Source organism: Bos mutus, chromosome 2 (assembly GCF_027580195.1).
Source record: "Bos mutus isolate GX-2022 chromosome 2, NWIPB_WYAK_1.1, whole genome shotgun sequence".
Taxonomy (NCBI): Eukaryota; Metazoa; Chordata; class Mammalia; order Artiodactyla; family Bovidae; genus Bos; species Bos mutus.
In genome coordinates this window covers 135,436,058-135,449,689 of record NC_091618.1, presented here as the reverse complement: position 1 = coordinate 135,449,689, position 13,632 = coordinate 135,436,058, and the positions used below count along the sequence as shown (strand labels likewise).

The 13,632-nt window shown below is 44.8% G+C and overlaps 1 protein-coding gene across 1 annotated transcript in view; it reads right to left on the bottom strand.

Moving 5' to 3' along the window:
• Window positions 1-13,632, bottom strand: part of OCA2 (OCA2 melanosomal transmembrane protein) — a 284,959-nt gene that overhangs the window by 210,511 nt on the left and 60,816 nt on the right. The window contains exons 7-9 of the mRNA XM_070381524.1: window positions 9,354-9,514; window positions 7,498-7,580; window positions 5,930-6,083 (exon numbers count right to left, since the gene is read on the bottom strand). Coding sequence (XP_070237625.1) covers window positions 5,930-6,083; window positions 7,498-7,580; window positions 9,354-9,514 — 398 coding nt within the window. The remainder of the gene's footprint in view (window positions 1-5,929; window positions 6,084-7,497; window positions 7,581-9,353; window positions 9,515-13,632) is intronic.

Genomic DNA, 13,632 nt, shown 5'->3' with positions numbered 1-13,632 from the left:
GGCTCCTGCTGGTTTCACAGCTTAGGCTAGGGTATGTTTGCTTATTACTGGGTGCACAGGCAGGAGAGGCTCCTCCTAGGTCCTTTGAATCTCACTGCTCCTACAGAGGTACTTTTCCTTTGTGGATGGATGCCTAGTTAGCTATCAGAAAAGGGGGACAAAAAGGAGGGATATCTCAAGCTGCCATGATGCTGACATCATCTCCCAGTTTACATTTAAATGTTCAGAACGTGAGATGGTTGACTAATCTTCTTCCTTGGGCTACTTTGGTAAATGTAAGGATAAATGAAGTGCAGGGAGACTCATTAGAAGAATGAGATACCTAAATATCTGCAGATATGTGGAACTCCCATGGCTGCCATTTCTGCCCATGTGGTGTGCTGGCTGCTGTACACTGTCCGCAAGCAGCTATATGCCACTGCATGTGTGCCTTGCTCTCTAGGGACCCCACATGAGCTCTGGGAGCCTTTGCTTTGTGTCATCTCATATAAATTCTCCTAGACTGGGGAGCATTGGGCAGCAGGAGCACCTCTGTTTAGGGAGGGGCTGCTCATGGAGGGAGGTACCTGTGCCTTCTTGAGCCCCTTCCCTCCCAATACAGGAGGGCAACAGCAGGAGCCAACTGATCCACAGTGACAGCAGAAACACTGGTGGTGGGTTTCCTAGACATTCCTCAGTTCTGAATCCTGTGTTTCTAAAAATTCCCAGGACAGTGTACAAGTGGTACAGTTCCGGGCCTTGAATTCAGTACCACTCTGCATTTCACAGGCATTTTAGCACTTACAATGTGTGTCCAGTTGAAGGCCGTGTTTCCAATTGTTTCTTCCTGCCATGATGTAGTAGGGTGATTATGGGCTTTTAGATGCTAAGTAAATTCTCCACATTTCACTTTCTTCATCTGCAAAACTTAGAGAACTTTTTGGTTTGTAGGGCATGAACTGGCTGTCCCTTGAGGTGACACCCTGCCTCTCTGTGCTCTGGTGTAAGACCTGGGCCAGCTCCAATTTTCCTGGGCTGGGTCCTGTCTGCCTACGAGGTAGTAACACTGCTCTGTTTGCTGCACTACCTTCCAGGTGGGTCCTCTTTATACCCTCCCTTATCTCCTAGGAAGAGGGTGCTTTGGCCTCTTTGAAAGTGGTGGACCTTGCCTGCCTGTTCTTCCATGTGAATGCATTCTTGTCCTCGTGCATGGTGAACTGCCTACCCTTCCCTCTGAAGTCAGATTTGGTTGTAAACTGTGTTCTGCTTGTTGGGATATGAGAAGAGAGACTCCCCCTTCTTCTTGCCTCAGTGGTGCCCAGGTGAGAAGCAGCCTGGGTCTCTTATGAATTACAGTGAGCAGAGGCCTGTTGACCACATGTGCAGATGCTGAGAGGCTGACTGGAAGCAGGAGGTGACCATACCCCTACAGGGAGGGGTGGTGCCTTCTCCTTCCGGTGCCAGAGCCCACTGAGCCTGGTTCTCACATAGCTGGAGAGAATCTCATAACTCTTGCTGAGCTAGGGACCTACCTTGGGGGAGCACCGACTGTTGCACTTCTCACTGCACTGCCACTGGAGGGAATTTCTGGCATCCATTGCTATTCTGGAGTCTCCTTTGAGAATGTCACCATGAACCATCTCATTTCATCAAGGGGTCCAGTTTGCCTAAGAAGCTTCATAAGGAATGAAAGAGGGTTCACCTGCTGGCCAGTGGTTTGGGAGGGCCTGGCAACAAGGGCCTCTGCTCTTTCTCCCTCAACCCCTACTGCTCTTGTGACCATTTCTCTTGCCCAGGGCCTTCTCTGTGTAGGAGAGGCAGGGGCCATATCTGAGGGGTGGGCCAGCTGCCACCTCACTGGGGTAGTCAGTGATGGGGGTAGTCTCATCACTGTCTTTGAGGTCTGAGTGTCAAAGGCACTTCACATAAGAGCCAGCACACCCACTTTCTTCTTAAACTCATCTGTTATGTTCCCACCTGTGATGGTTTGGCAGGGTCTGTATGTTACCAAACAAACTGCCTCAGCATGGGTGCGTCCATGTGTCTGTGAGGGAAGGATGGTTTGGGGATGGCACCCAAGCTAGGCTGTGTTGGCGTTTCTGATTCCAGACTAACCCACAGTGCTGTCTGTCCTCTGTGTGTGCTAAGTCACTCAGTCGTGTCTGACTCTTTGGGACCCCATGGACTGTAGCCTGCCAGGCTCCTCTGTCCATAGGATTCTCCAGGCAAGAATACTGGAGTGGGTTGTCATGCCCTCCTCCAAGGGATCTTCCTGACCCAGGGATTGAACCCACATATCTTATGTCTTTTGTATTGGCAGGCATGTTCTTTACCACAAGAGCCACCTGCAAAGGCAAGGTAGCAGGAGAGGGAGGGTAGGAACAGCTGAGACCACCTGTGCACATCTGGATTCTTTGAGAGTTAGGAGAAACAGTCATGCCTAATGTGATATTTTCTTATTTTTTTTCTTTTCTTTTTTAACTGGAGGAAAATTGCTTTACAATGTTGTGTTGGCTTCTGCTGTACAATAACACAAATTAGTCATTATATATAGATATAGATACAGATATATATCTCCTCTGCCTCTTGAGCTTCCCTTCTCTCCCCCATCACACCATTCTAGGTCATTACGGAGGGCCAGGCTGGGCTCACTGTGATATATAGCAGCTTCCCACTAGCTATCTGTTTAACACATGATAGTGTGTATGTGTCAATGCTACTTCCTCAATGCATCCCACCCACTCCTTCCCCTGCTCTGTCCACAAGTCCCTTCTCTATGTCTGCAACTCCATTCCTTCCCTACAAATAGATTCATCAGTATCATTTTTCTAGATCCCATTTATATACATTAATATATGATATTTGTCTTTCTCTTTCTGACTTACTACAACAGATTCACATTCGTTCCTTTATATTCAGCTGAGTAATATACCACATCTTCTTTATCCGTTTCTCTGTTGATGGACAACAAGGTTGCTTCCATGACCTGGCTAATGGAAATAGTGCTGCAATGAGCACTGGGGTCCATGTGTCTTTTTGAATTGTGGTTTTCTCAGGGTACATACCCGGTAGTGGGATTGCTGGGTCACGTGGTAGATTTATTCCTAGTCTTTAAGGAATCTCCATGCTGTTCTCCATAATGGCTGTATCAGTTTACATTCCCACCAATGGTGCAGGAGGATTCCCTTTTCTTCCCATCCTGTCCAGCATTTATTGTTCATAGGTTTTTTGATGATAGCCATTCTGATTGGTGTGAGGTGATACTTCGCTGTAGTTTTGATTTGCATTTCTCTAATAATGAGTGATATTGAGCATCTTTTCATGTGTTTATTTGCCATCTCTATGTCTTCTTTGGAGAAATATCTGTTTAGGCCTACTGCTAATTTTTTGATTGAGTTGCTTATTTTTCTGATATTGAGCTATATGAGCTGCTTATATATTTTGGAGATCAATCCTTGGCCAGTTGCTTCATTTGAAATTATTGTCTCCCATTCTGAGAGCTGTCTTTTCACCTTGTTTACAGTTTCCTGTAAATAATCCAACCAGTCCATCTTAAAGGAGATCAGTCCTGGGTGTTCATTGGAATGACTGATGTTGAAGCTGAAACTCCAATACTTTGGCCACCTGATGCGAAGAGCTGACTTATTGGAAAAGACCCTCATGCTCGGAAAGATTGAGGGCAGGAGGAGAAGAGGACAACAGAGGATGAGATGGTTGGATTGCATCATCAACTTGATGGACATGGGTTTGGGTGGACTCCAGGAGTTGGTGATGGACAGGGAGGCCTGGCATGCTGCAGTTTATGGGGTCGGAAAGAGTTAGACATGACTGAACAACTGAACTGAACTGAACAGTTTCCTTTGCTGTGCAAAAGCTTTTAAGTTTAATTAGGTTCCATTTGTTTTTATTTTGACTACTCTAGGTGGTGGGTGTTGGAGGACATTGCTGTGATTTATGTCAGAGTGTACTACCTATGTTTTCCTCTAAGAACTTTATAGTTTCTGGCCTTATATTTTAGTCTTTAATCAATTTTGAGTTTATTTTTGGGTTCTGTGTTAGGAAGTGTTCTAGTTTCATGATTTTACATGTAGTTGTCCAGTTTTTGCATGCTACTTATTGAAGAGATAGTCTTTCCTCCATTGTATATTCTTGCCTCCATTGCCAAAGATAAGATTCCCATAGGTACATGGGTTTATCTCTGGGTTTTCTGTCTTGTTCCATTGGTCTATATTTTTGTTTTTGTGCCTGTACCATACTGTCTTGATGACTGTAACTGTAGTATAGTCTGAAATCAGGAAAGCTGGTTTCTCCAGTTCCATGTTTTTCTCTCAAGGTTGCTTTGGCTATTTGGGGTCTTTTGTTTTTCCATACAAATTGTAAAATTTTTTGTTCCAGTTCTCTGAAAAAATGCCATTGGTAATTTGATAGTGATTGCATTGAATCTTTAGATTGCTTTGGGTAGTATGGTCATTTTCACAATACAGATTCTCCCAATGCAAGAACATGGTGTATCTCTTCATCTGTCCATGTTCTTTGATTTCTTTTATCAGTGTCTTATAGCTTTTTGCAAACAGATCTTTTGTCTCTTTAAGTAGGTTTATTCATGAGTTTAAGTGAACTCCAGGAGTTGGTGATGGACAGGGAGGCCTGGCGTGCTGCAATTCATGGGGTTGCAAAGAGTTGGACACGACTGAGTGACTGAACTGAACTGAACTGATTCTTAGATATTTTATACTATTTGTTGTGATGGTGAATGGGATTGTTTCCTTAATTTCTCTTTTTGATTTTTCATTGTTAGTGTACTGGAATGCAAGGGATTTCTGTGTATTAATTTTGTGATTATAAAATCACATCAACAAAAACCTTGGGCTCTACATCTCAAGCAGCCTGCCCTTAAACAATGCCATTGGAGGAAGCTCCTTGAGGAGAAAACTGCTAAGAAACTTGCTCCTGGACTCCTCCAGACTCTGCCTGATCACAGAGTTTTGTGTGTGGTCATAGGAACCCTGAAACAATAATAATATTGATTGGGGTAGGGTGGGGGGAGGACAGAATAGAGCTGCCCCAGAATAAATGAGACAGAGCAACTAAACCCATGGATGGACCTTATTGGACAACTATGGGCTCAACCTGCTGAAGCCAGCATTCCTCACAGACAGATCAGACAGCCTCAGGGAATTTTGGGAATTTTCCTGGCCACTCCCCCCTCAGATTACCTCCTTGAAGCTCCAGGGCACTTTTCATATTTTGAGAAGACACATCCCTTTACCTTCACCTTCACCTCCTGATCCTCCAGGCTCAGCCCAGTGGGGCCAAAAGTCCCATCTGTGTGTTGCTGTAAATCTGGTTTCACAACTAAAACAACAATGGACCTGCCCAGTCAGGCAGTATCTGTACTTTGTTTAATGCTATTGAAGGTATAGCCACACTTAAAATTTTCCAGAAACACTGAATTGATGGGACATGAAATCATTGGGCTCATTAGCTGAGTTGATAAACATAACAGATAATCCTTCCCCACACATAGCCCAAGGTCTCCAAGGTCCTCATTGTGCACACAATCCTATGAAAAAATAGGGGGTATTTTAACACGCCCATTTTACAGACAAAGACCCCGATTCTCAGAAAGTTTCAACACTTGTCTCTTCAGGGGCATTCTGTGTGAGCAGCAAATCGGGGGTGAGAAAATCATGTGCACATTCAGTTTTCTCAATAAACTTTTTCTAGTGCCTGGCAAAACTCATCTTGCATATGGCAACTGCCAAGATTCAGAAAATATTCCAGTACAGAGCAATTTTCTACCTAGAATGAGGGAAATGTTACTTTTTAGGAAAGACACTATTTCAATTCAATTAAAATGCAAGACTGAGCCCATCCCTAGCACCCAACATGTTAAAATACACTTACCTGTGGGCACAGATAAACCCAGGAGAGCAGGCATGCAAGTTACCTCAAATATAATTAGCACGTAGACCCCAGCGAGGATGACCGCAGCAATGGTCACTTGTGCTTCAACACTTGCGCGGAGGTACTGATGAGTCATCAGAAGAGGAACAATCTGGGTCTGCTGGAGGGAGGCGCGGATGCTGATGGAAACAGGCTCTCTGAAGAATGAAGCAAATATCTTACCACTGGTTAAGGAAACAGACCTGACATCAACCATCAGCACTTGCTCCCTCAGCTTTCTTCCCAACACCAGTCGCCCATGGCTATAACCAGAGCCTGAACCGATCTCAGAGTGCCTAACCTGCCAGATGAGGAGCCCTGAGCACAGGCAAGCCACGTGAATACATGCACAGCCTCCCCATAGCCAGGCCCCTCTGACATAGCTCCTCAGCCTCCATCAGGCATTGCCTGCCTCATAACAGGCCACCAGTCCAGCAATGAACAGGAGCAAGGATGTTCACAGTGGTTTAAACCGTTTAATTTTCCATCTTCCTCCTCACCACACATCTGATTGCTTTGTGCACATGCTAAGTCACTTCAGTCGTGTCTGACTCTATGCAACCCAGGCTTCTATGTCCATGGGATTCTCCAGGCAAGAATACTGGAGTGGGTTGCCATGCCTTCCTCCAGGGGATCTTCCTGACCCAGGGGGTCGAACCTGTGTCTCTTATGACTCTGGTATTGGCAGGTGGGTTCTTTACCACTAGTACCACCTGAGAAGCCCATGCTAACAAATAGCAAATCCAACAATTCTCGCATGTGAGAAATTTGGAAAAGGGTCATGTGCAACCTGAGAACAGGTAGTCAGGTTGTCACTAATGGTGGGAAAACACCAGGAACAAGAAGCATGAAGATCAATAGTATGTGGCCTGGTGAAAATAGACTCTAAAATTTCAGTAACTGCTCTGAGCTGAATTATGTCCCCTCAAAATTCATATCTGGACATCCTAGTTCTCCATACTTCAGGATGTGACTGTATTTGGGGATAAGGTCTTCACAAAGGTGATTAAGTGAAAAACAGTGACACCAACATGACTGGTGTCCTTGTAAGAAAAGGAATTTGGCCCACAGAGATGCAGAGGGTTGACCACGTGAGGACACGGGGAGAAGACAGCATCCACACACCAAGGAGAGGAGGCTCAGGAGGGACATACCCTTCTGCCAGCTTGAGGAAATAGATGTCTACTGTTTAAGCCACCTGTCTGTGGTGTTTATACAGCAGCCTAGCAAACTTATATAGTAATCAAAAGCACAGACTCAACATGGAGTGGCGTTACAGAAAAAAGAATTCTAAGATATACTAGAATTCCCCATTGCGTAGCTTCATGATATTAATGAATTTAAAGTATCAGCTGTAAAACATAGTTTGCTTCAAGATGGGTTCTGCAGTCTTACTTCCTGACACCTGTGGTTTTGACGCCCACCACAGACTCATGCTCACTGGCTACACAAAAGGAGCAACTCCAAGCCCATAACTTGCTAGCTATTCATAACTGGAGTCCCAAGGGTCATACTTCTCTAGGGAACATGTCCCAGAGGAGCTTCCCTGAGACTTCAGTCACCAAGACCTACCTGCTAAGAACCTCAAAGGTCCTGCTCACCACCACGTGCTCACTTCCACTTGGATTTAAAAATATCGTCCAGTTATGAGTGACCTGCAAAAGTCGAAGCATGAAATCCTGGTAAGGCTTTGAGTCTGGGCCATCAGCTGGGGTCCAGCAATGTTCAGGGTAGGTGCTTGTCTAGAATAAGAAGAAAGAAAAGAGCACAAGTCTTTTTCACACAGAGATGTTAGAGACAGCCAGGTGATGTGCAGCTGGAAACATCCATAATTTGGAGGGCTGTGTTTAAGAAAAAGAATACGGAAATACAAATACAGAATTCATGTACAAAGACACAAAAATACAGAAGTAAATAAAACCCATTAAGAGAAAAGGAAATCACTGCATGTTACTGGAGACAGTCTTCTGAACCCACTGAGGCAACTAACCAGAAAGATTGCTTTCTGTTTGCAAACTGGAAGCAGGAAACTCTCCACACCCAGGTCCCAGAAGCCTATGGGAGGAGGGCCTGAGGATGAGCTTCTAGTTTCACAGGCCAAGCTGCCCTTGTCAAGGGCAGGGGAGTGGAAAAGCCAGATGAAAGGGGCCAGATGTGTGCAGAGATGGAGGTGCTGGTGGGGCAAAGGCGGGAGGCCTGGCTATGGCTGCTGGGGAAATTTCAGTGGGAGGACAGAAGTCTTGCCACCCACAAATTATAAAGAAAATCGAAAAAGGAACTCTGAAATTGGTCAAAGCCTGAATGAGAGATCACAACTTCTCTTAAAACTTTCATGTTTGGAAAGACTGTATCAGGAAAAAGAAAAAAACCCTTCAGTAAAAATCTCCTGTGTTGTGTTTCTGGAGCTGGGAAGCTCAGTACAGACCCAAGGGTAGGCAACTACTGATGTGTCAGCAGGCTACAAAAGGTCATGGCCTCCTCCACACAAGGTCACAGAGGAAACCATCAGCAGATTAAATGTGCCCGTCTCATCTTTACTGTGGAACCCTTGCCAGCGAACTATGCAATGCATACAGGGAAGCCAAGTTCATGTCCTAAGACCATGGCCAGAGCAACCAGTTTAGAACATCAGTGCTGCATCAGCCATTGTCCATGAAACCGCAGCCTTCTTCATAATCAGACTCTGGCTCTGGGGACACTGCTCTGTATGGCAGAAAAATGTGATGGGTGCTGTACCCACCATTACTGCAGTCATACTCCATTCTGGATGACACAGCCTCATATACCAAAAGCGTTTCCTTCTATTAGTTATAACAGGGAAAATCTGTGAACTAGGGATATGACTTCATATGGAAGTCATCATGAAAATCAGGGGAGTCCCTGAGGCCAGGATTTGGGGAACGAGAGAGCGAGACTAGGCCTTGTCTGGGCTCTGGGACATGGTGGCTGGGACTGCTGACTCTCCTAACCTTTGCAGGATGTGCAATAATAAAGTCCCTGCCTTAGATGCTGAGTACAAGGTCATATTGATACAGAAGCAGAAGCTCGGGGAAAGCAGACACAAACTTAGCTAAGAGTCCACAAACTCAAGGGAACCATAGTGTTGAACTATCTTCTGTACCATGAGGTAAGGCTCAGATTTAACTGCACTTTCAAAAATATGTTTCCCTGAATTATCAAAAAAAAAAAAAAACACTCTAAATTGAAAAATAAAGAAACCTCAAAAGCCTGACTTTACTGAAATTGTGAGAGTTTTATAACTGCCTTAGAGAAAAGAGAATTTCCATGACAAAGTAAAACATAACAGCTTGCCTAATAATGGTGTCATTGCCCTAGGGCTCCCATCAAATCCATTCAAGAAGAAATTCAATTTATAAAGAAATAAAATGATTTTTTACAATTCTTTTCAAGTAACTTTTAGGTGTAACCTGCTGTGGCCGCCGCCGCCTGGAGCCTGGAGTGTTGGCCTGGGTCACCTCCACCATCACGTGCTCTTCTCTCCCGAGATGACTGGGGCTGCCGGCCACCAGGGCCCCTGCCAGGCCCACCTGGAGCAGCATGGAGTCTGCGTGGCTGCTGAGGTTCACAGCTGGGGGAGTGTCAAGGCAAACTACAGCACAAGAGGGAGAGGCCTGGACTACACCCCCTCGCCCCAACCCTCCCAGGGAACACCCATCTCGGGAGGCACACAAGGAAAGGAACGTCCAGGCCATCCCTTCCATCTACCCTGCCTGCTCCTGCTTCTTCAGCCCCTCACTCCTGACACACGCTATTGGTTTTGTTTTCTTTAATTGTGTTTTGAATCATCTGCTTTAACATCTAGCTGGTGTCTTGCATCCTACAATCATCTCTGCTACCACTCTTGCCAGCCGGAATAAAACCCCTGTCCCAGTTCCTAGACTCATGGTGAGCAACAGACAGGATGGCCTCCTGAATGAACAGATGAACTAATCCACAGCCATGCCCAAATCCTAAGGTGGCTGGTGAGAAATCACAGGGAGAACTGAACAAGAAATCCTAAACTGGCTAAACCAATGAAGTCCATTGCCTTGAGAGGAGGGAAATCCCTTCGAAGCTTGTGAACGACTGAATCAGGGAAGTTATAGGGAAAAGATGCTCCTTCCTCTCAACATGTAACCCTCATGCCCTTGCATCCCCACCACAACCTGGCCCCTTCACTCCTACACCCTGCACTGGTGTGCTGCACAGATGGAAGGGTCTGTGCTCTCAGGCTCCCTCTCTCTGTGCCAGCTGACTCTCACCTCTGCTGCAAGGTCTGGGGCCCACGCCAGGGATTCTAAACAGGAGCTAGCCCAGCTATCTTGCTCCAGAAGAGAAAGCTGCTGTAGGTGCAAAAAAATGATTCTCAAAATGATCTGTTTTATGTGAGGTTTCAAAAGTCTTAGCAGCAGCTCACTGATTGCAGGACAATTCAGTGACCAATTCCTTTACTCTTCCTTAAAACCCTTAAAGAAACAGGTGGTTTATGGAGCTGACTTGGGAGAAGGCAGAACTTCACTGTTGCCAGGGTGTTTACGGGATTTAAACAGACTGTTGGGGAATGCCAGTGAATAGTTAACCCTTTTTTAAAATTCCCCTAGCAAGACGCACTGTTTGTTTGTTTGTTTGTTTTTAAGTACAAAAATATCCTGATAAATAAAGTGTTTTTCACTCTCTGACATAAATCACAGCAGGATCCTCTATGACCTACCTCCCAGAGTAATGGAAATGAAAGCAAAAATAAACAAATGGGACCTAATTAAAACTAAAAGCTTTTGCACAACAAAGGAAACTATAAGCAAGGTGAAAAGACAGCCTTCCAAATGGCAGAGCAAACAAAGCAACTGACAAAGAATTAATCTCAAAAATATATAAGCAGTTCATGCAGCTCAATTGCAGAAAACTAAATGACCCAATCAAAAAGTGGGCCAAAGAACTAAACAGACATTTCTCTAAAGAAGACATACAGATGGCTAACAAACACATGAAAAGATGCTCAACATCACTCATTATCAGAGAAATGCAAGTCAGAACCACAATGAGGTACCATCTCACGCCAGTCAGAATGGCTGCTATCAAAAAGTCTACAAACAATAAATGCTGGAGAGGGTGTGGAGAAAAAGGAACCCTCTTACACTGTTGGTGGGAATGAAAACTAGTACAGCCCACTATGGAGAACAGTGTGGAGATTCCTTAAAAACTGGAAATAGAACTGCCACATGACCCAGTAATCCCACTGCTGGGCATACACACTGAGGAAACCAGAATTGAAAGAGACACGGGTACCCCAGTGTTCATCACAGCACTGTTTACAATAGCTAGGACGTGGAAGCAACCAAGATGTCCTCCAGCAGACGAATGGATAAGAAAGCTGTGGTACATATACACAATTGAATATTATTCAACCATTAAAAAATAATACATTTGAATCAGTTCTAATGAGATGGATGAAGCTCAAGCCTAATATACAGAGTGAAGTAAGTCAGAAAGAAAAATACCAATTCAGTATACTAACGCATATATATGGAATTTAGAAAGATGGTAATGATAACCCTCTATGCAAGACAGCAAAAGAGACACAGATGTAAAGAAGAGACTTTTGGACTCCGTGGGAGAAGGCGAGGGAGGGATGATTTGAGAGAATAGCACTGAAACATGTATATTACCATATGTGAGATAGACTGCCAGTCCAGGTTCGATGTATCAGACAGGGAGCTCAGGGCTGGTGTATTGGGATGACCCTGAGGGATGGTATGGGGGGAAGTAGGAGGGGGGTTCAGCATGGGGGACACATGTACACCCATGGCTGATTCATGTCAATGTATGGCAAAAACCACTACAATATTGTAAAGTAATTAGCCTCCAATTAAAATTAATATTTTTTAAAAAAAGGAAGTGTTTTTTTTTCCAGCACTGTTTCCTATATTAGAGCTGAGAATGGGCAGCCAGCTCTCGGCTAGAAAGCATCTACCCACAGCTATGCTGCTACATGGCTTCCAAAAAGGACAAAAGGCAAACAGAAGTCACAGATGAGGCAGGATATAGTAGGGAAAGGCCCAAAGAGACACTGATGATTCTGCCACACTGAAATTATTCCTGTCTTGGTCTTTCCCCAAGGCAGACACATGATATGTATGGAGTGGGAAAAGATATTTCAGCACAGAAGAAACTTTAGAGACCTTGCAGAAACCCAGGAGATGGATCAGCACCCTCGAAGGCTAATATCAGAGAAGCAGAGGCTTCTTCTAATAATGTAATGAATGTTTATAGGGCTTCCCTGGTAGCTCAGCTGGTAAAGGATCTGCCTGCAATGCAGGAGACCCCTGTTCAGTTCCTGGGTGGGGAAGATCCCCTGGAGGAGGGCATGGCAACCTACTCCAATATCCTTGCCTGGAGAATCCCCATGAACAGAGATGCCTGGTGGGGTACAATCTTTGGGGTTGCAAGGAGTCAAACTGAGCGACTAATCAGAGCATAGCACATTGCAAACAAAGAGCAAGGAGGATGGAACAAGGTCTTTGTCCTTGTGGGGGTGTCACTCCCTAGAAGGAAGATTAAAACACACTATGATTAACCACCACTCAAATGGAGTGCACACAAAATCCAAGGGACACTGGACCACATGTGCCTCTGCCCTCCTCTCCCTCTGTTTTTCCAGATGCCCACATTGTGCCTGGGAGTCAAAGCCCACTGCAATGTTCTGGTGTCAGCAGTGACTTATGGATCCCAGCAACTTGGACCTGTGGTCAAACCCACCCTGCAGGCAGCTTTGATCCTTGCCTTCCAGCCATTCTGAAAGGTCTGCTCTGCTAAAGTCATATCTTGTCTTTGCCTCAGAGGCCTCCCCCAAACCTAGAGAACCCCACTATCTTTTAAGATATTGCTCAAGCTCTCCTCTCCTTAAACCCTTCCTTGTTATCCACAGCTTGAGAGGATCCTCACTCCTGCCTGTGTCCTCTGTAGATCAGGCTTACTCTGTTAAAGTGCTCACTCACAACATACTCTTGTCTGTTTTAGATTTTTCTCCCCCCGGTCTAGCTCCTCAAGTGAAGAAACTACATGCTATTCATTTCTCTACTTCTCTGGAGACCAACATGATTCTAACCACATTTTATGTCCCCAAAACATCTTGGTCTAACTAATAAATATCCGTTTTCAGTATCATCCTTCAAGTCCTTTGAACTTATACCAGAGTCCTAGCCAGACCAAATCATGGAAGAGAGAAGACAAAGAAATCATCTTCTTCCTCTGTTGTATCCAATCATGGTCCTCTTGCTTTTCCCATTACTCAAATCCATGACTCAAATTTAAGCCGTCTTTCCAGCAAGTAATGCTCAAAATTCTTCAAGCCAGGCTTCAGCGATATGTGAACCGTGAACTTCCTAATGTTCAAGCTGGTTTTACAAAAAGCAGAGGAACCAGAGATCAAATTGCCAACATCTGCTGGATCATCAAAAAAGCAAGAGAGTTCCAGAAAAACATCTATTTCTGCTTTATTGACTATGCCAAAGCCTTTGACTGTAGGGATCACAATAAACTGTGGAAAATTCTGAAAGAGATGGGAATCCCAGACCACCTGACCTGCCTCTTGAGAAATTTGTATGCAGGTCAGGAAGCAATAGTTAGAACTGGACATGGAACAACAGACTGGTTCCAAATAGGAAAAGGAGTGCATCAAGGCTGTATATTGTCACCCTGCTTATTTAA